This window comes from Solanum lycopersicum, chromosome 6 (assembly GCF_036512215.1).
Source record: "Solanum lycopersicum chromosome 6, SLM_r2.1".
NCBI classification, from domain to species: Eukaryota; Viridiplantae; Streptophyta; class Magnoliopsida; order Solanales; family Solanaceae; genus Solanum; species Solanum lycopersicum.
The window spans coordinates 45061580-45080898 of record NC_090805.1 but is presented as its reverse complement, the minus strand read 5'-3'; the positions used below and the strand labels follow the sequence as shown (position 1 = coordinate 45080898).

The 19319-nt window shown below is 33.5% G+C and overlaps 4 protein-coding genes across 11 annotated transcripts; 1 reads left to right on the top strand and 3 right to left on the bottom strand.

Moving 5' to 3' along the window:
• Positions 1-26: 26 nt before the first annotated feature.
• Positions 27-4757, bottom strand: LOC101253694 (uncharacterized). Its single transcript, XM_004241619.5, has 5 exons — positions 4308-4757; positions 2349-2393; positions 2162-2268; positions 925-959; positions 27-276 (listed from the first exon to the last, which is right to left on the bottom strand). The coding sequence occupies exons 2-5, from the start codon at positions 2349-2351 to the stop codon at positions 209-211; spliced, it is 213 nt and encodes a 70-aa protein (XP_004241667.1). The 5' UTR covers positions 2352-2393; positions 4308-4757; the 3' UTR covers positions 27-208.
• A 3898-nt stretch (positions 4758-8655) lies between these two features.
• On the top strand, positions 8656-12179 carry LOC101250897 (probable beta-1,4-xylosyltransferase IRX10L). Its single transcript, XM_004241609.5, has 4 exons — positions 8656-9457; positions 10335-10723; positions 10915-11156; positions 11398-12179. The coding sequence occupies exons 1-4, from the start codon at positions 9352-9354 to the stop codon at positions 11909-11911; spliced, it is 1251 nt and encodes a 416-aa protein (XP_004241657.1). The 5' UTR covers positions 8656-9351; the 3' UTR covers positions 11912-12179.
• A 483-nt stretch (positions 12180-12662) lies between these two features.
• On the bottom strand, positions 12663-16318 carry LOC101249651 (chromophore lyase CRL, chloroplastic). 8 transcript variants are annotated; one of them, XM_026031627.2, is made up of 10 exons: positions 15789-16316; positions 15640-15689; positions 14817-14877; positions 14689-14724; positions 14426-14476; positions 14147-14167; positions 13781-13873; positions 13387-13509; positions 13182-13277; positions 12663-13052 (listed from the first exon to the last, which is right to left on the bottom strand). In XM_026031627.2, exons 1-10 carry the CDS (start codon positions 15984-15986, stop codon positions 12915-12917), a joined length of 867 nt encoding a protein of 288 aa, XP_025887412.1. In that variant the 5' UTR covers positions 15987-16316; the 3' UTR covers positions 12663-12914. The 8 variants fall into 8 exon arrangements, with proteins under 8 accessions (XP_025887412.1, XP_025887413.1, XP_010322631.1 ...); XM_026031628.2 differs by having other exon boundaries at positions 13182-13274; XM_010324329.4 differs by having other exon boundaries at positions 13387-13491.
• Positions 16319-17800: 1482 nt separating this feature from the next.
• On the bottom strand, positions 17801-19185 carry LOC101252090 (uncharacterized protein At4g14100). Its single transcript, XM_004241613.5, has 2 exons — positions 18697-19185; positions 17801-18346 (listed from the first exon to the last, which is right to left on the bottom strand). The coding sequence occupies exons 1-2, from the start codon at positions 19163-19165 to the stop codon at positions 18165-18167; spliced, it is 651 nt and encodes a 216-aa protein (XP_004241661.1). The 5' UTR covers positions 19166-19185; the 3' UTR covers positions 17801-18164.
• Positions 19186-19319: the final 134 nt, after the last annotated feature.

Here is a 19319-nt window from a genome sequence, read left to right as displayed (position 1 = left end):
AAAAGGACAGAACAGAGAGTCGAACATTGTCACAATCCAAAATTTCCACACGATAAAACTCAGTTCATGATCAAGAAAGCAGTGTTGGTGTCACATCAAGTTTCGTGCCATCTTTTAATCGAACAGATCATTTGATGAAAAATAGATTCAAGTGCTAATTTAAGCCCAGCTGAGAGTGTACTTTCATGAATTGCAAACAGTTGTTCTCTCAGAAGAAGATTATTGAAACACCCATCGTCAAGCAGCCCACTGCCACCCAAGGACTCAACCGTTCACCTGTCCACATTGAAGTATAGAACACCTCGTCAAATTCACGCATTGGTAGGATAAATGGATAAAAGATAAAATTTATGTGTTTTATGATAATGGAATTACAAATTTTAGGTATAGGAGAAATTTTGAGAAGAGTGATTTTTATGTTCAAAGTTAAAGTAAAAGGATGAAGAACCACCATGAAGATAAATAGGCATTTATGTGACGGTTCTTTTGATGGGTTAAATAGGCATCTAAGCAATATGCAATCACACAAACAGATGAAGCTTCCAGTCACATTAAAAACAGGGAAGCGAAAAAGATCATGATATTCCAAAAATATTATGAAGTGGTCAATCAAGGGAGAATTACAAGAACTTCCTATCAAGATGATGCCTTATGAGAGAATTACAATGCTTAGCCAGGAAAATGTTACTCGTTTTTGTCATAGTATGATGCCTAAATGTCAACTGTATGTCCTCATTTCGGCAGTGATTCAGCATTTCATCAACATCCTATTGTATGGTGTGGTTTCACTAGGATACAGGCCAGAATTGTTTAAGAAAATGCATGCAATGTTTTTAACAATAAGCAAAATAATTTCGATTCTGTAAACAAGATAAGGAAATTAGTCCTGACAAATATTCGCTGCAAGCAGATGAGATAACTAACCTATTCTAGCAGCCTTCCAAAAGAAACCTCGAAACCTGCCAAGTTTACCTTCTAGTTAGGATGAAGAACATACAGGGAATAGAGAGATAAAATGAAATAAGACATAAAATAAAGTAACAAGCCACAACATTAGGGGGAGATAAAATTGGAGAAAACATTACACAACTTTCTTAGCTTCAAAACCTGAAAATTCAATTATCAGAGTCCAGACAAACAAAATAGTCAATGCCTGAGATTCCCTCAACTTAAAATAACATGTTGAAGCCCATTGAAAGCCAACGAAAAAATTAGATCCAATTAAAAGGGCCCTTGTGATCTTTTCTCCCCACAGTGAGAACATTTCGGATAAGAGTTTAACATCTTTTGACCTAGCAAAGCCATTTTCAAATGAAAAACCATCTACACATAGGTGTAACTACTAATCTCCCCAGAGAAACAGAAGTACATCTAATACCCTTAAATCCTCATATTCTCTGTTCTCTAAGTACTATATGATGCATAAAACGGGTTATATGGCTTGTCATAGTGGATATACATAGTTCAGGAGTAGGATAATTGCATGAAGAAAATCATCAATCTTGAGTTGCTAGTACATAAACCATACTAGAAACTTCATTTTATGGAGTTAAACTTTATGAAAGACAGAAGATGGAAAGGGATAAGAATTTTGATCTCACAAAGCATTTGCCTCTCCTGAACCCCGCTTCTTCTAAGATACTTCTTCCAATCCTAACCTGTCACTCTACTCTACTGCCCCTGTTATTTCGTTGTAAAAAACAATTGAGGGAGGACATTAAAGGAGGAAGGGAGAAGGGGCCGTCCCGGGGGGGGGGGGGGGGGGGGGCGTGGAGAGGACTAATATGTGTCTTTATGAGAACGGTCCAACAGCAGAATGTACCATCTTATAGGTTTACATAGTACCCAGTAACAGTAGAACAGGCTTACCTGCACTACCTAAATGTGATCATACATGAAATTCCAACCATGACAAAATTATAGAAACATGGGGCAGAAGAAGTAGCATAAATTCAGAAAATGCACTACAAAAAGGTATCTCCAACCAGGTATCCACACAATAAAGGAATTAGAAAACCAATCTTAAGTCTTTACTAACCAGTTAGAGGAAATAAAGAAGGACCTGCTATATGAATTATTAAGAATCAACATAGGTAACATTGACACCAATGCCAAATTCCTATACAGTAGCTACAACAAATTACTTATAGAGAAGACTTACCCAGTTCTCTGTTCAAGTAGTGCAGGAAAATGCATCTTCACATAAGTGCATGTACAAATCCCTAACAGCACTACTGTCAAAAAGGAGTGGAAATTGAAGAGTGCCGACTGAAAATACCAGCAAAAGAAAATGAGCATAGTGCATGTAAATTCAACAACAAAATAACAATAACTGTAGTCTAACTTACCATATCTGAATGCCCTCTCTAAATCAGTTTTGCCTTCCACCAAGCCTATAAAAAGTAAAGAAGCATCTGTTAACTCCTCTCATACTAGAGCTCTTTGTCTTTTGACCGAATGATGAAATGGAATAAGGAAACAATGGCTGGCCATGAACACCTTATAACCAGATCAAAATGAAAAGGATACTACACCACTAAGTTGACACTAGATTCATTAAGTAAATAAACCCTACAAAATATAAAAAGATTGTAGAAGCATAAACCATTAAGGTTTCATGAGCAATGCTTTTGAAATAAGAAAAATCTGAGTCTCTTAATAGCTTTCTGCACTGAGCAAGAACAGTGCTCTTATTTATCGTCTCACATGTCATCTTCTGAATTATTCAATCTTCTCTATAATCTTTTTCTTTAATGACCCAAGGTTGTAACTCTTATACATATACACAATGACCTTAAAGTAACATTTATACCCCCGAAATGAAAAACATATAATAGTCAAAAAGAGACTTTGGTATAGAACATATAGCTGCGAGCTGCCAGGTAATTAAATCTCCATTCAAGCTCAAAAAAGGAATAATTTGTAGTCATATTTTAAGTTGCAACTGTATTTATATGGCCCCTTCCACTCAAACAGTTATGACAGGTTTAACTCTCGTCATTTATCAGGAAAAGAAATATTCCCAACTCCGTGATGTATGATGCTGAAGAACCATGGTTTGTTGTCTAGAGTCTTCTCTCCCCTTCATTTTTCTTTTGGGAGAGAAGACTCTACGGCTTACTATTGCATTTACCACTGAAGTTCCGTTCTTCAATGTTAATGATCCTAGCCAGCTGCTACTGCACAGCAAATTTCGAGCAGACTTTCTGCAATAGCCTGCCTGCTTAATACCTCAACTTTGGCCTTGAGGTTACAGATAACCCAGATTAACCAGTGCAAGACTTGGACAACATTTACTATTCCAATCTCTAAGATGCCCCAATGCTTTTCTGCAACATCTTTCATTGCAATGCTCTACAATTTTCTAAAGCACCAGAGTCTATATGTTCAATAGCGTATACCACCTTAGAACTGGCACGTAATCGGAAAACTTGAGCTTGGACACTAGGACTGTCTTGGTCCTATAATGGAGTCAGGTACTTAGCTATGGTTATGCAAAATTTACAGCATTAAGCTCCTTTGACCACACAATACTTAAATTTCCAAGTTCTGATTGATGCCCCGTTGCCGAAATTTCATTAAACTAGAATGATATATAGAATCTTCATACCATAATTCTTGCTAGAAAAAACTTTCAAAATCTACATTTGTAACTTTGATAGGCAATATTAACTTCCAATACCACATTGTTTCATAACTTAAAACACATAAGAGGACATAGAACTTGATATCATACAAAGCATTAACATTAAGCAGCTAAAAGCAACTAGAAAACGGATCATGAACAAAGTCTATCAGATCCCAACATGAAGCAAAGTTACCAAAAGTTCTGTAAACTTATATAAACCAAACAAACTGAATAAGTACCAACATTAATTGCCTAATTTATTTCCAGTTAATTACTTTCGAAAGCAAATAGCAAGCTAACTAAAATCCTACACTAAGTACAAGTTTTCATACTCGGGTTAGTAATTGCATGTTTTTCTGGGTATAGGGGTTAAAAGAAACTGAAGAAAAGGTTCAAAACCCTAACCCACCAAATAAAACCCAGTTCTCCAGCAAACCAAATTCAACTAAATTTAGTTTTCAGACCAGACTTTCTTCTTCTCTTTTTTCTTTTCCTAAATAAACCAAAATTTCTCCTTTTGAAGAACCTACCCTTTTTTCTCAGAAAGAATTTTTATATTTTTTGGGTAAAAACCCGAACTTTACATCCATTACGAAGTGGCAGTCGTTGTATAAGGCAATTTAAAATCTGCAATAACCAAAAAAAAAAGAGAAGGGTATAAAAAACGGCGGAAGGGTACCTTAAATCAAGATCCTAAAGCGAAATTGCAGTGAATATATGAAAAATGAGGATTTTTAAAACAGTATCTGATCTCCAGATCCAATCCGTTTATCTCCGATCTCGGAGAATACAACAATGGAGAGTAAACTCAAGCTAAGCCACCTCTCGATAACCAAATAAGCTTGAGAAAATCTATGAGTCGGAAGGATGAAGAAGATTTAAGCAATGGAAACCACCGTCTGGGAAAGAAGGGGAAAAAGAGAAAACAAAGTTTGACATTGAAATATGTGAAAAAATAAATTAAATTATTATTGAATTTTTATAAAATTAGATAAATGAAAGTTTGTCATTATAAATATTTATTTATAAAAAAAATATGGAGATATGTGATTTTTTTTATGTGGCGCGTTAAGATAGTAATGTAAAAAAATAAATTAAATTATTATTGAATTTTTATAAAATTAGATATATGAAAGTTTGTGATTATAACTATTTATTTATAAAAATAACATGGAGATATGTGATTTTTTATGTGGCGCGTTAAGATAGGATGATACTTATTTATGAATTATATTTGCTCATTTGTGAATTGTACTATGAGAATTGGAGAAAAAAATTTCATCAATTATAACTTTTTTATAAACTGAATTGTACTATGAGAATCGGAGAATTTTTTCATCAATTATAATTTTTTTATATTTATAAGAAAAAATATGAATATGAAATAAGAAATCAAAATTACATGTTTAAATAAAAATTTAACTTTAACTTCAAATCAGTTTGATTCTAAATCATGATTTATATTGCATATCCAAATGGATTCTAAGAGAGCCGCATTGTATTTTTCTCGATTAGAATATTTTGTGTAGGGATGACAATGGGGCTGTGAGGCGCAGCCAGGTGGGTTGAGCTTAAATCTCATAATTTTAAACCGTCACGTATAACAATTTTTTCATTTTTAATCCGTCTCATCTAGTTCCGCATGCACACGCTTCGTATAATCTTTTTAATAATTCATTTTCTAGGTTTGATACAAAAAATAAAACGGAAAAAGGCCTAAAATATCCTTAAAGTATTGAAAATGGTACAAAATTACCCTCCATCCACCTATTGGCTCCAAAATACCCTTTTCACCCACCTATTGGGTCCAAAATACCCTTGTCATCCACCTTTTGGTTCAAAATTGACCACTTATTTAACGGTTTTATATTTAAACTATTTAAATATTTTTTTAAAATACGTGGGGCTCAACTATTTGTTATAATTTAACGTATTAGTATAATTTATATATCAATCCATTACCCACCCATTACTAATCAAATTCCTCTTAATAAACCGTCACATTATTAATGCAAGCTACTGCCAATTGATTGTTTTTAAAAATTATAAAAGTAAATTACATACATTCAAGTGGCTAAATAAAAATCACCGATAAACTTAAAAGTCTGATTATGTTCATCTTAATTATTCTTACGTCTCAATTATGCGATTTTACTTCATACGTAAATTTTTTTCAAATATATTAAAGGTTTTAAAACAAACCATAAATATTTAAAAATTAGATTTAAAAAAAAGGGCATGAATTAATTCGGGATGTATTACTTGTTTACCTTTAATCATAAATTTCTAATTCAATTTTGAAAGAAAGTGTCCTCCTAAAAAAGCGGCTCAACCTAAATTTAATTGGGGTTTCGATTCGGACTCGAATAATTTTGTATGTCATTTTAAGGAATCTATAATTTTGTCGTGTTTTAGTAGTGTTTATGACGATTTTGATATTATAATTGAATCATTAATTGAGTACGGTTTAGTTAGTAATGAGTGGGTAGTGGATTGAATATAAATTATATTAATAAATTAAAATTATAATCAATAGTTGAACGCCAAGTATTTTAAAAAATATTTAAAGAGTTAAATTTTAAAACAATTAAAAAAGTGGTCAATTTTGAACCCAAAGGTGGATGACAAGAGTATTTTGGAGCCAATAGGTGGATGAAAAGGGCATTTTGGAGCCAATAGGTGGATGGATGGTAATTTTGTACTATTTTCAATACTTTAAAGGTATTTTAGGCCCTTTTCCGAAAATAAAATTTTTTTATTTTTTAATTAAGTTGTATTAATTTAATAGATAATGACTTGAAACTTGTTAGAGGTCAAATTTTGAAACATGTAAAAATTGTATCATGAACTATTTTCATTTACTATCTTCAATGTAGTTTTTAAAATATTATCTTAATAATTAAGGTTCTACCACCCTTACATATAAAAAGTTAAAATTAAATTTGAACTTAGATAGAATTATATATACCAGCAACCCGCTCCATCTGCATTAGTTTAAAAACACCGACCTCAACCTGCCCCACATCATTTTCGCTCAACACAATCTTAAATATTTACCACACTGCTCCATTGTAATCCCAATTTTATGGCTAAAGCCTATTTAAATTAATTTATTTTAAATGCGTTTTAGCTAAAATAACTTTTAAACATATTAAAATATGAGTAAATTTAGAAAAATGTTGTAAGCACTTAGTTTTAATATAGAATGATAAAAATAGGTCGATTCAAACAAACCCTATAAATTTATACTTTATTTACTTATTTCGCTAGACCATTTTATTCGTCATGTTTTTTTCATATTTTTTTTACAGGTCCTTAAAAAATATTAACTAAAAAGATACATAATTTAATTAGTATTTTCCTTTACCACATTAAATTTTCTTCATATTTATTGAGTAATAATAAAATAAACAAGTAATTATATATTGATTTTCAAAATGATAATTATTTTAACCACAAAAAATATAATGGACCAAGGACGTAAATTTTTGATGACTTCAACAAAAAAAATTATTGTTAAAGAGTTGAAACGTCTATAAAATTATAGCATTAAAGTGAATTTCGCGAACAAATTTAAATTTGAAGGAATTTCATTATTTCCACAAATATCATTTGCACTAATCCTATGGTCATTCTTTTATTAACATAACCTCTTAGCATCTTTGGTTATGCTTCTCTGTCTATGTGGTTGCAACATCCATGTTCTTCAACTCCTTATCGTTTGGTAGGATTTATTTCGTTTTGTGTATTAACAATACTTTATTTAGTATATTTTTTTAAATGTACTAGTGAAATACTTAAATATTTTAATTGTTAATCATGCTATATATAACTAATATATGCAAATCATGATATTGACTATGTAAAAGATTTTAATGCATATGTTAGTATGAAAAAACATATAATTACTCTCATAACCTTTAAATACATCAAATTAAGTAATATACACGAAATAACTTCAATATAACTAGTATTAATATTTTTAATATATCATACCAAACGAGCCTTAAATGGTGAAGATATTATAAATAATGAATTAGAATTGAGTTATTCGAATAATGGAATGGAGAAAATTAGGATTTATCAACTATATTTACCATACTTAACACGATGGAATTATTCAGCGATCATATTTTCCCTACAAAATAAATGTACCAACTCAATTTATTTAGTAAAATAAGCTCATTCATTTGGTAATTACATAAGAAATTAGCACAATTAATATGACCACATTTTGCAAGTGACGGAATGTTTCTACGTTCTCTGGACATCTACTTTATTTTTTTCTATGCAAAGAAAAAGCTATAAAAATTAGAATAAAAATTTGTAAAGAATTACAAAATTATTTGATCCGCAAATAATTTAGAAGAGAACGTGCTTAATGCATAATAATCTATTTACAAAAGCAAGCTTAACCCACATTTCTAACTTAACAAATAAAAAAACAAGGAACTACATCGACATCTAAAAGCAACCCATCTTCTTAATCATATAGTATTAATTTGCTTATTTTATTTTTTGACATAATATATATTTTGAACTTTAAATTTGACTTTAAATTTTAACTTTGACCTTCAACTTTCATAATGCACAAACAGACACTTTAACTATTCAACTTTTAAATAAATAAACACACGAGTCTTATATGACACAATACACGTAGGACACCACGTAGGATAAAAAATAATATGAAGGATGACATGTAGGACATGCGTGTCTATTTGTTCAACTTCATACAAATTTAAATGTCTATTTGTACACATTCAAAATTGAAGAAAATAAATATGATTTGAAGTCAAGTTAAAAGACCTATGTATTATACCTTTTTTCTTTATGATAATTTTATATTTCTTTCAAAAAGAATTCAATAATTCACAATCGGTACATTGCACCTACTTCTTTTTATTTTATGATACTAAATGAGTTTAATACAAATATATATAAGCTAGTATTAATTCTATTTATTTGCAGATCTGCATAAAATCTGATGACTATAAAATCTGATGACTGTAAGTAGTCATATTCCCAATCTAATGCTAATATATTTTTAAAATTTTAAATTTAGCGAATATAAATCAAATTCATTGAATATATTTATAGCAAAAATAGCTTAATGATGTTGGGATAATATCTAAGTATACCTCACCATCTCAACCTCTCCAATAGGGCAAATCTAAATTATGTAGCGGATGGATTTTTAGAAATTCAATAACTTTTGAGTAGATATTTTATTTATATTTGAGAAATTCATCTAATGTACCTTCTTTTACACAATTCCAGTGCATCAGTGCTTGTACATGATACATCCAATATAATATTGCTAAGTTTTTCAAGAAAGTAAATTTAGCAGTTGCTTGAAAATTGACATCCAAACCAAATCCCCCCCTCCTTCTTCTCTGTTTCTTGAAGCAAATTCTTACTAACCCCATTTCCCTATCAATCTTTGTTCTTCTCACTCTATACAAGAATCACAAAGATTTCATTTTTTTTTTACTTCTCTCTTCTTAGCTGTCTTTGAAAGAGCCCCAGTAGCAAGAAAATACTACTAACAACTACCCCAGCTAATGACATTCTAACTGTTGATTCCTCCTACCCATTATATTAATAACAAATTTCCAAACTTTCTTTGTTATTGGGGCATACCCATTAAATATCTGGTCTTCTTTTGTTGTTTTGAGCCATTTTAGAGTGTTATTGTTTTCTGTACAGGGAGATAACAGAAAATGAAGAGTTGGACTTTGGGTATTTTTGTTCTTCTTTATCTGGCTTTGTTGTTGAAAATTGAAGGCTTGAAATTTCATAGGTCTGAACATACTGAGAGAATATCAGGTACATTTTCTTTTGGGTGCTAATTGTTTTTGGTTTAGCTTGGAATTATGTGTAATTTCATGTCTTACTGAGATGAGAATACTTTTTGAGCCGAGGGTCTATCAAAAACAATCTCTCTTACCCTCCCCAGAATCCACTCGTTGGATTATGTTGTTGTTTTTACCTATGTTGCTCGGACTCTTCAATAATGTGGACGGGTCTAGCATCGAAAGTGAAGAGTCCGTGTGTTACACGTTGTTACTGAGATGGGAATACTTGTTTGTTATAGTGAATTATGTCTTTCTTGTATTGGATACTTCATACTTGTATGAATTTCTTTTGGACTTTTTGTTTTCATTAAATATGTCCAGATTCAGCTGTTCCTGCTCTGAAATGGATGTGTTTTGGGGAACTTAGGCAATGTAGGAGGTTACAAGTATCTGGTCTTAGAGGCACTATTGAAAATTCATGTTAGTGAGATTGACGATATTAGCTTTCATTCCTGTGTAAGACTTTTCTTTAAAGGCTCCAATATTATTGATGATTTCAGCTGGTTTCATTAACGTATTCTAAGTTCTATAGGGATATAGTAGTGGTTAACCCGTAAGATCATTCCTATGAGGAATCATTATAGTATCAATTATAACAACTGTGCTCACCTTAGAGCTAACCCTGTATAAAGATGAGGTATTTAGGTTGTAATTTAGATGTTTTAAGGTTAGTCATAAATTTCCAAGGGGTATTTTGAGACTCTCAATAAAACAGAGTTCCAAATTCTTCTGAGCATATAAACATCATCTTTTACTTGTTTAAATGGTTTTAGCCTATAATGATTTGGATACTTGCTTACAACACTAAGTATTAACTTCTTAGTTTTCCTTCTATTTCCAAAATTTAGGAAGTGCGGGTGATGTCTTGGAAGATAATCCAGTTGGGAGATTAAAAGTTTTTGTCTATGAGCTTCCTAGCAAATATAACAAGAAAATTCTGCAGAAAGACCAGCGATGCCTCAACCACATGTTTGCTGCTGAAATCTTTATGCATCGTTTCCTATTATCTAGCGCTGTTCGAACCTTTAATCCCGAGGAAGCAGATTGGTTCTACACCCCTGTTTACAGTACTTGTGACCTTACACCAAATGGCCTTCCTTTACCCTTCAAGTCACCACGTATGATGAGGAGTGCAATACAACTTATTTCTTCTAACTGGCCTTACTGGAATAGGACAGAGGGAGCTGATCACTTCTTTATTGTGCCACATGATTTTGGTGCTTGTTTTCACTATCAAGTGAGTATCTCTCTCTTTCTCTCTATCATACACACACACTCACATAATTGGATAGAACCCACGGAAAGGTTACCAACAAATATCCCTTAGGTTCATGATTATCAGTTTTGTCATTTTCAACTCAATTTTTCAGTCATTTCTGTCAAGGGTGTTAAAGATGTTTTGGTTACATTGGTTTTGCGCCATTGCAGGAAGAAAAAGCTATTGAGAGGGGAATTCTTCCATTGCTCCAACGTGCTACCTTGGTTCAAACTTTTGGACAAAGAAATCATGTTTGTTTGAAGGATGGTTCAATTACAATTCCTCCATATGCTCCCCCACAGAAAATGCAGTCCCACTTGATCCCTCCAGATACTCCCCGGTCTATCTTTGTTTATTTCCGAGGCTTGTTTTATGATGTTGGAAATGATCCAGAGGGTGGTTACTATGCTAGGTATACCCATGACTCATGAATAAATCACTTGTTTTTTACACTAAAGCTACTTATCAAAAGGCCCTAGTATTGATGCTTAGTTAATTGATTTATTCATTGTGATTCTGGGAATGAATGAAGATTGTTTAAATAAATGATGACTGTAGAAGTTGACAAATAATATTCTCATTTAGTCTACTCACTACTGATCTCCGAGACATGGAAAGACAAAATAACTAACTATGATTATTTCTCACTTCAGAGGTGCCCGAGCAGCAGTGTGGGAGAACTTTAAAAACAATCCTCTCTTTGATATTTCTACTGAGCATCCAACTACTTACTATGAAGACATGCAGCGAGCCATCTTTTGCTTGTGCCCTCTAGGATGGGCACCATGGAGTCCGAGATTGGTTGAAGCAGTTATATTTGGATGCATCCCTGTTATTATAGCAGATGACATTGTCTTGCCATTTGCTGACGCAATCCCTTGGGAAGATATAGGCGTGTTTGTAGCAGAGAAAGATGTTCCAAATTTGGACACCATTCTCACTTCTATTCGACCAGAAGAAATATTAAGGAAGCAGAGACTGCTTGCCAATCCTTCAATGAAGCAGGCAATGTTGTTTCCAACACCTGCTCAATCAGGTGATGCTTTTCATCAGATTTTGAATGGACTTGCACGGAAACTGCCACATGACAAGACCAATTACTTGAAGCCGGGGGAGAAGTCCTTAAACTGGACTGCTGGTCCAGTTGGTGACCTCAAACCTTGGTAGAGGCTGGCTCTTGGTGATGATTCCACTCTTCTGTTTGGCACCAAAACCTTCTTCTGTGCCAAACTTGCTTAATTCATCTGAGTTGTAAATTTTAACCATGTAGTCCATGTTCATATTTGGATCAGTAGGGCTCTGCATTAGAGATATGGGTATGTTCACTTGCCTATTCGTGTCCTTGTGATATTAGGACATTGTCAAAATTTTATTCAGTTTTTGTGTTGCTTCAACATGCAAGGTTATTTCAGCATCTAAGCATTCTTAGTTACAAGCTTATGTCGATCCCTGCTTTCCCACCTCTTTATGTTTTATTATCATCCATCATAGCATTTTCATCCATGATAATCGCAACGATTTAGGTGGATCTGAGTGCCTTCTGTTTGGGCGCTGTGTTGAATTGTCTTGCACTCATTGATTTGAACGTTAACACTGAATGCTAGTAATATTTTTCCAAACAGGATGTCCCCTTGTACAATTGAATTGTTGAAACATGAGTGTTTTAAATTTGACATATCTGCCAACTTTTAAGATACCAATTGGTTGATAGCCAACTGCACATTTCTAGACAAAGGCAAGAATGCACCCACAAAAAATTAAGGACATAGCTGAAGAGAGACATGAAATGACCCATTATGAATCTAGCAATTTGTTATTGTTATCTTTTCCTTCCGTAGAATTCTACTTTTACAGAGCCAAAGATACGGCAGTTCAAATTTTGTAGTACCAAATTGACATGCCGCAGTGACAAGACGTATTGATCCCAAATTCTCTCAATAACACTATATCAGTCATACATGACAAACATCAATCTTAATTCAAGCGGTGATTACCGTTTCTGCAAAATTCTCTCAGGCATTCTCAGAGAAAGATCAGAACTATCATCAGAAAACAGTTAGCTTTGAAATATAAAACACCTTATGATTTACTATAATTTAAACATAATACTAATTGAGTTATGATTTACAAGATGTGGGCAGTTGGGGTGGGGGGATTATATAACAAGAAATCATTCCTGGAGGACAAATGAGCCTTCTATTCTTTTCCCCAGGGGTTGTGAAGCAAAACTCAAAGGATTTAGCACATCGTTAAAACTTGAAGAAGGAGCAGGCTTGAATTCATAAGGACCTCCTTTTACACCCCAAACCTGTAACATTTGGAAGGCAAACAAGCCTTGTCAGAGGTTTCAAATAAATGGATATATAATCGAGACAAGATTCACAAGACAGGTTATAACTTTTAAGGAAAAAACAAGTACGTAGCATATGGAACTAACTTGATTGCCATCATCATCAAAGCCTCTATCCCAGGCATGTATCTCATTATTCTTTAACACAGCAAGTTCTGAGGTACAGTATGTCGCACCATTCTGCTACATAGGCAAAATAAACTTCCAAAACTTAATAGGAAAGGAGAAAACATCAAAGGCTATCATGATATGGATCTCACCACTAAGATTAATGAAAAACATAGGGAAATACCCATGAATTAGGAAATCCATCTGCAGGTGTTGAACCTTCATACAAGCACCGTTTCCCACGCTCACAGCGCTTTAGATGAATGGTAGTCAAATGTTCAGCAATGTCCTGCACATAACGATAGAACTAAACTGACTTTCCAGCAAATTCCTAAATGTTTCCTCCAGGTTACTGTATGTTCTATAACAGTTTTATTTCCATAACAATCAAACTTCTATGAAGTATTTACCAAACTAAGAATTTATTAAACAGTTTGTCATGGTAGACTTGATTTATTTAAGCAACAGAGATATGGCATAAGAGAGAACACATCTTACAAAGGTACAGACTGAGTCTATACTCAAATGTAAAATATAAAGAAACAATAGATTCAATCTTAATGTATTTGAATATTTACCCCAATAACTTCTTCGGGTTGTGGACGCTGATCCCTAGGGCGATCACAAAAGTTCTTGTACTCCTCTGCATCTCTGATAGCATATGTGCTTAACTAGATGTTGTACAGGAAGATAAAGAAATATTATTAGCAACTGATAATGGAATTAAAGGCTGCAATATTATTACCAGTGCTTGTTTTCCATCACTGGATTACCCCCCCCCCCCCCACACACACACACCCAAAAAAAGGGAAACTGCAGGAGAGTTGCAGGAATTCTAGAATTCAGCTGCATGAACAGGCAACCATGTAGGGAAGGTGTAGTATTCCCATTACAGTCAGTGCAGAAAGAATATTTTCCTATCAACCAGAAGACCATCATCATACCTTCATGCTTCTATTCAGCTCCTGATAATCCTCCTCACCCACACCCACCAACAATAAATTAAAATGAGTAATTATTCAAGCGAACAAGCCTGTATGTGAAGTAGAATTGAACCCAATCACATTATACTACATGATGCAACAATAAAGGATGATGGTTCTACACTAAAGTAAGTGTTTTAAATTTATGCTACTCATGCCAAACATAAGTGTGAAGAGGCTTAGCAAGGGGAGTAGAATGCAGAGCAAAGTTTAGTTACAGAAATATGAATTTGGACCAACCTCAACATCACATTTCAACTCCTTTGCACAAGGCTTGACCATGAAAAATCTCTGCAAAAGAGTTCTGTTAGAAATTAAGTACTGAAGTTCTCTCAGCTATAAGAGCAACAAATCAAATTAAAAACTTCAGCCATCTTATGGGATTATGTATGTTTCAGCAATCAAAGCAAACAAGACAGAAAAACTGGACTAGAGCTATCAGGTCTATAATGCCACAGATAGAAATGTCAAGAACAAACAAAAAATTATTGGATTTCACTCACCTGTCTAAAGGGTTTGTGTGGTGTTCGCCAAAATGCCTACAAAACAAAATTAGATCCATCGTAAACTGATCATTCTTGGTTCAGACCTGGAGCATGAAAAAAACAAATCGTGATATAGAGATATTTACCTGCTCAAAATATAAAACCTTAGAGCCATCTACCATGTCTGCAGCAGGACAGGAAAGCCATCTAGACATGAAAATATGAAAGGTGAATAAAAGAAAATTTTCAAATAAAAAAACTTTCACCATGTCTTTTCTACATCAAGAGATGACCATATGCTAGAGCCTAGAAGCAAAGCTCCTGGAGAGAAGCACACTCACATGCCTGAATGGATCATTCGAAGATTGATATCCAAATTATGAAAGGTATGCATCCTAAAGTTTGTGACTTCCACAACCAAGGGTGTGACCTAGAAGTGACCAATGAAGTGGGTTGACAATCATGACGTCTCAAGTTCAAATCCTAACAGAAGCAAAACCACTAGGTAATCTCTTCCAATCTATTGAAGCTTTGATAGATCGAGTCACTCGTTACATGTGCTGGTGTGGGAGGTACCCCATGGAATTAGTTGAGCTGCACACAAGCTAGCCTAAACACTACATCTCTAAAAAAAAAGGTTTGTAACTTTGCAGGCCAATCGAAGAACAACATACAAAAGTGCCAAAATATCAACATTTAATAAAATCCACTTCTACTGTACACCTCCAATAATAAAATCCACTAAGCCTCATTATAGAGCAGTTGAAAGTTAGTTACTCAATCAGCTCCATTCGAGCCAATCTCCAATCATGAAATTGAAGTAAATAAGATTCAACACTACTTACCTATTATACAGCTGGAAAAATCGGCTATGCAAAACTCACACAAGCAAATTTGGCAGCAACCATTTCTAACACATCCAAAAGTAAAAGAGGAAACAGTAATAACTTCAAACGAAGAATGTAATACCTGAAATTAAAATAATTATCAGGATCCCTAGCAGCTTGCTCCTTTGAAAACTACAACAGAACTCAAAAATATCATTTATTATCACTTGCACAGTGCTAGAGACCCAAAAGATAGCAGAGATAGAAAGCAGTAAGTCGCAAAAAAAGTACCTTTTCACCGTTAAGTGACTCTGCGACAATTCGAGCATGGTCCCAACGTGTAGTCGACTTAGTTAGCCGCCGGAGCAATAAGGCTCCTCCGACGAGCACCAGCGACTTGAGAACCGCTCCACGAGCTCGGCTCCACCCGTTTGAGTCGGGATCCGACTTAGAATCCGAACCCAAACCCGAGTCCGAGCCCGTACACATGCCGGCGCTTTAATACTTAAAGTGGACTCTTCAACAGCAGATCATTTAACCGATAAATCATCTTAGCTTGTGCTTGTCAGCTTTCTGCAAAATCTGTACTACTGAAAATGGAGTAATTTGTATAAATGTTGCCTCACGCCGTCCGATCAATTACCACCACTTGTTTTTTCAGATGCGACGATACAAAACGACTCTGGATAGTAGAATCTTACACTGGGCTGAAGCCCATATTAGCCCAACCTCAAAGGCCCATTAACTACATCAATACTCCCCGTTCCATATTAAATGAACATTTTACTAAAAATATTGAAAAAACTAAGCAAATGTCACACAAACTAATTAAAAATATTCGCCTCTTTTATATTGACACCCCAGCTAATAATTTCGCTTAACTAAAACTAAATCTATATATATATATCATTTAGATTTCTTGGTCATATTATTGTGGTATTTCTATGTTTTGTTTGATAGGAAAGCGAAATAAGGGCTCATTTAGCCATAAATTTTTCAAATAATATTCGGGAAAAAACTTGGCAAATAGTGTTTGTCCATACACTTTGCCATTATTTGACCCCTACTTATCTTTTCTAAATATATGATGTTAGTAATTAGGGATATCAAATGGGCGGGTTGGGTTGAAATTGAGAATATTAAAGTCGGTTGAAATAGAAATTGATCAACCTAAGTTTATTTTGGGCTCAAATTGGTAAAAACGGATTGGGTATTGATCTGTCCAATTTGACCTGATTAATCTTAATAATTTAACATATTGATATTTAACTTTTATAATATAACAAATGAATAGATAAACCCTAAAAGATGTTAAATAGGTAGTAATTCATACCTTAAATATAAGAACATATCTTAATAAAATGTTTTGAAACTAGTTGAAATTGGAGATTGAATTGGGCTCAATTGAGGATTCTCTTCAAATAAATTATGCTTGAATGAGTTGAGACTGAATCCAATTCAAATTATCTTGAATTTAACTTTAAAATTCTGGACGAATTGAACAAATTACCAATGTTTAAGTTTATTTTTGACACCCCTACTAGTGACAGTTTGCCTAAATTAAAGGGGTGAAGGGAAATTTAGCCTATGCTGTAATTTGTTTTGAATGAATGAATTTTTCCTGAATTAGTTTGGGTTGGATTATGAAATATTAAGTAATTTGTAGTTTGTGGCCTAATTTATCTCTTATTAAATCAAGATAATATTGATAATTTTTTTCATTCCGCCTCTAAAATTAATATGGCCAAAATTTAAACAAATTTTGAAGATTTAACTTTTTTTCTAAAAGGTTAATTAATATGTAAAAAGGGTAAAATAGTAAAGTTGATCAATTCAATAATAATTTCTTAATTACCTCGTAGTGTTAATCCATTATGGGACGGAGAAAGCAACTTTGGGAATTGGTGATTTTGAATTTTTGATCACCTTATGTCTTATTCTACTGACAAACTTTTAGGTTTAATTTCATTCTTTTTTTTTGAGTGAGCGTATTTTTTTTGTGCTTCTTAAATTAATGTTGACTTGTATATAAGTCTGATGTTAGAAAAGGAAGCTCACATAATGTGAATTCTTTGATATTTTTATGCACGAAACAACTGAAATAAAAAATTTAAGATCATTCAACTTTAAAATGATTGTTGTAAACCCCTCAATAAAGTCTCCATTTTACCAGTCTTAATAGACGTTTGGACATAATAAATATGATATAATTTTGTGAATAGAAAGATTATTTCACTTGAATTGACCAGTTTATATGGACAAACGGAATAATAAGGCAGACCAATAAGTTTTAAGTCTCGTAGTTAAAAGATAAATCAATATCATAAAGTTTTAAATTTCACATTATTATGAAGTACACATTGTATTAATTAGTTAAAACAGGTCGCTTTTGAAATCCTAAGAACCCTCTAACTCGAGGGGCGTAAACCTTGGCCAAAGCAGTGTCACGCGACCATTTTGTTCTAGATTACAAACAAATAAGCTTGAAGTAATATTTTGTTCAGTGTGTATCAAACACATACAGACCAGTCACTAAAATGTCATGCCATATAAAAGTGCAAGTTCAAAGGAATGTGTGTGTATTTGTCCCAAACTATTTAGCACTACAAACTCAAAACATGGGCATATTCAAGTGGCACTAGGTATATTTTTGTCATACATCTATGTTCATTTGTCACTTTTAAATCTTCTGTCATGAAACAAAGCGAGAAGAGAGTGGTCTTCAACTTTTCGATCTTGCAATGTTAACTTTCCTTTCTCCATCTCCTTGAAGCAGTAAGCGGGGGCTTGCCACTTAGAATCCTCCAGCACTTTCCCCACCTCAAAAGTTATAATATGTTCGATCAATCCTGCATTATTTCACAAATATATATCCAGCAAAAAATTACCATGCGCAGATCTAGAGAGGCTGAAAAAAGAAACAGCTTTTAAAGTTTAAACTTAACACAAAACGCTAGCTCACGAGACGATTATTGTTCATGTACACAGAAACTATATAACATTTTAAATCCTTCATTAATGTGTTCTAACAACCTGCAAAACCCAAAACCAAATTCGGAACACGAGTATGCAAAAATGCTGATTTTTTTTTTTTTAAGAATATGGAATTTTGATGTATATAATTAAATGAATCAGCAGTCTAACTCAATTAGAATATTAACAGGAATTGCTCAAAATCATATAATAAAAGCATACATACCATCATAAAACTGCCAATAAACAGGTATCTGGGTAGCAACATCTTCATAATAGTGTAGGAAATCAATCTTCTCCCAAACATTACAGAGAAATCCATCCTTATACCTCTGGCCCAAATAATTCGCACCTTCAAGCCAATTAGGTCTCAAAATCCCCACAGGGAAATGCTTGACCGTGCATTCCTGGGTAGAATCCAAAGTGAAGTAAAATGAAGTGCCGTTCTGCCATTCAACGTCGTACAATTTTTTCCCCAATTGGTATTGGTTTATGTGCAAGTACCTTTTGTTAGGCCAATCGTACCAGAGATCCACTTTCCTGAGACCTCCTGTGTAGTTCATGATGGTAGTTGCATGGAACTGGTGCGGCCATGGTGATGGAATTGGATCTGTTGTATCTAATTTCAATGCTATTGAAGGAACCCAGAAAGGGGATAAAGTGAACAGGAAGATGAAGTTGATTGGAAAATACATTTTGTTCTTGTCTCTCTTAAAACAGAAATCAGTAATGAAGTGTAATAGAAACTCAGAAGGGAATATGTGGACACCATACAACACACACAATGAAGTAGATAAGGTGTATGTCACACTCAAAAAATAAACATGGTAATTGATTGGTAGCTATATG

What these genes read in the sequence shown, in the direction of transcription:
- LOC101253694 (XM_004241619.5), bottom strand. An exon ending in CTACTTGAACAGAGAACTGG is followed by an intron (nt 960 to 2,161) that starts GTAAGTCTTCTC and finishes TAAACTTGGCAG; the next exon opens with GTTTCGAGGTTTCTTTTGGA. An exon ending in TTGGAAGGCTGCTAGAATAG is followed by an intron (nt 277 to 924) that starts GTTAGTTATCTC and finishes CAATGTGGACAG; the next exon opens with GTGAACGGTTGAGTCCTTGG.
- LOC101250897 (XM_004241609.5), top strand. Translation starts at nt 9,352, where the DNA reads ATGAAGAGTTGGACTTTGGGTATTTTTGTTCTTCTTTATCTGGCTTTG. An exon ending in ACATACTGAGAGAATATCAG is followed by an intron (nt 9,458 to 10,334) that starts GTACATTTTCTT and finishes TCCAAAATTTAG; the next exon opens with GAAGTGCGGGTGATGTCTTG. An exon ending in GTGCTTGTTTTCACTATCAA is followed by an intron (nt 10,724 to 10,914) that starts GTGAGTATCTCT and finishes GCGCCATTGCAG; the next exon opens with GAAGAAAAAGCTATTGAGAG.
- LOC101249651 (XM_026031627.2), bottom strand. Translation starts at nt 15,986, where the DNA reads ATGTGTACGGGCTCGGACTCGGGTTTGGGTTCGGATTCTAAGTCGGAT. An exon ending in AGTCACTTAACGGTGAAAAG is followed by an intron (nt 15,690 to 15,788) that starts GTACTTTTTTTG and finishes GTTCTGTTGTAG; the next exon opens with TTTTCAAAGGAGCAAGCTGC. An exon ending in AGGTTTTATATTTTGAGCAG is followed by an intron (nt 14,725 to 14,816) that starts GTAAATATCTCT and finishes TTTGTTTTGTAG; the next exon opens with GCATTTTGGCGAACACCACA.
- LOC101252090 (XM_004241613.5), bottom strand. Translation starts at nt 19,165, where the DNA reads ATGTATTTTCCAATCAACTTCATCTTCCTGTTCACTTTATCCCCTTTC. An exon ending in TTATTGGCAGTTTTATGATG is followed by an intron (nt 18,347 to 18,696) that starts GTATGTATGCTT and finishes GAAATAATGCAG; the next exon opens with GATTGATCGAACATATTATA.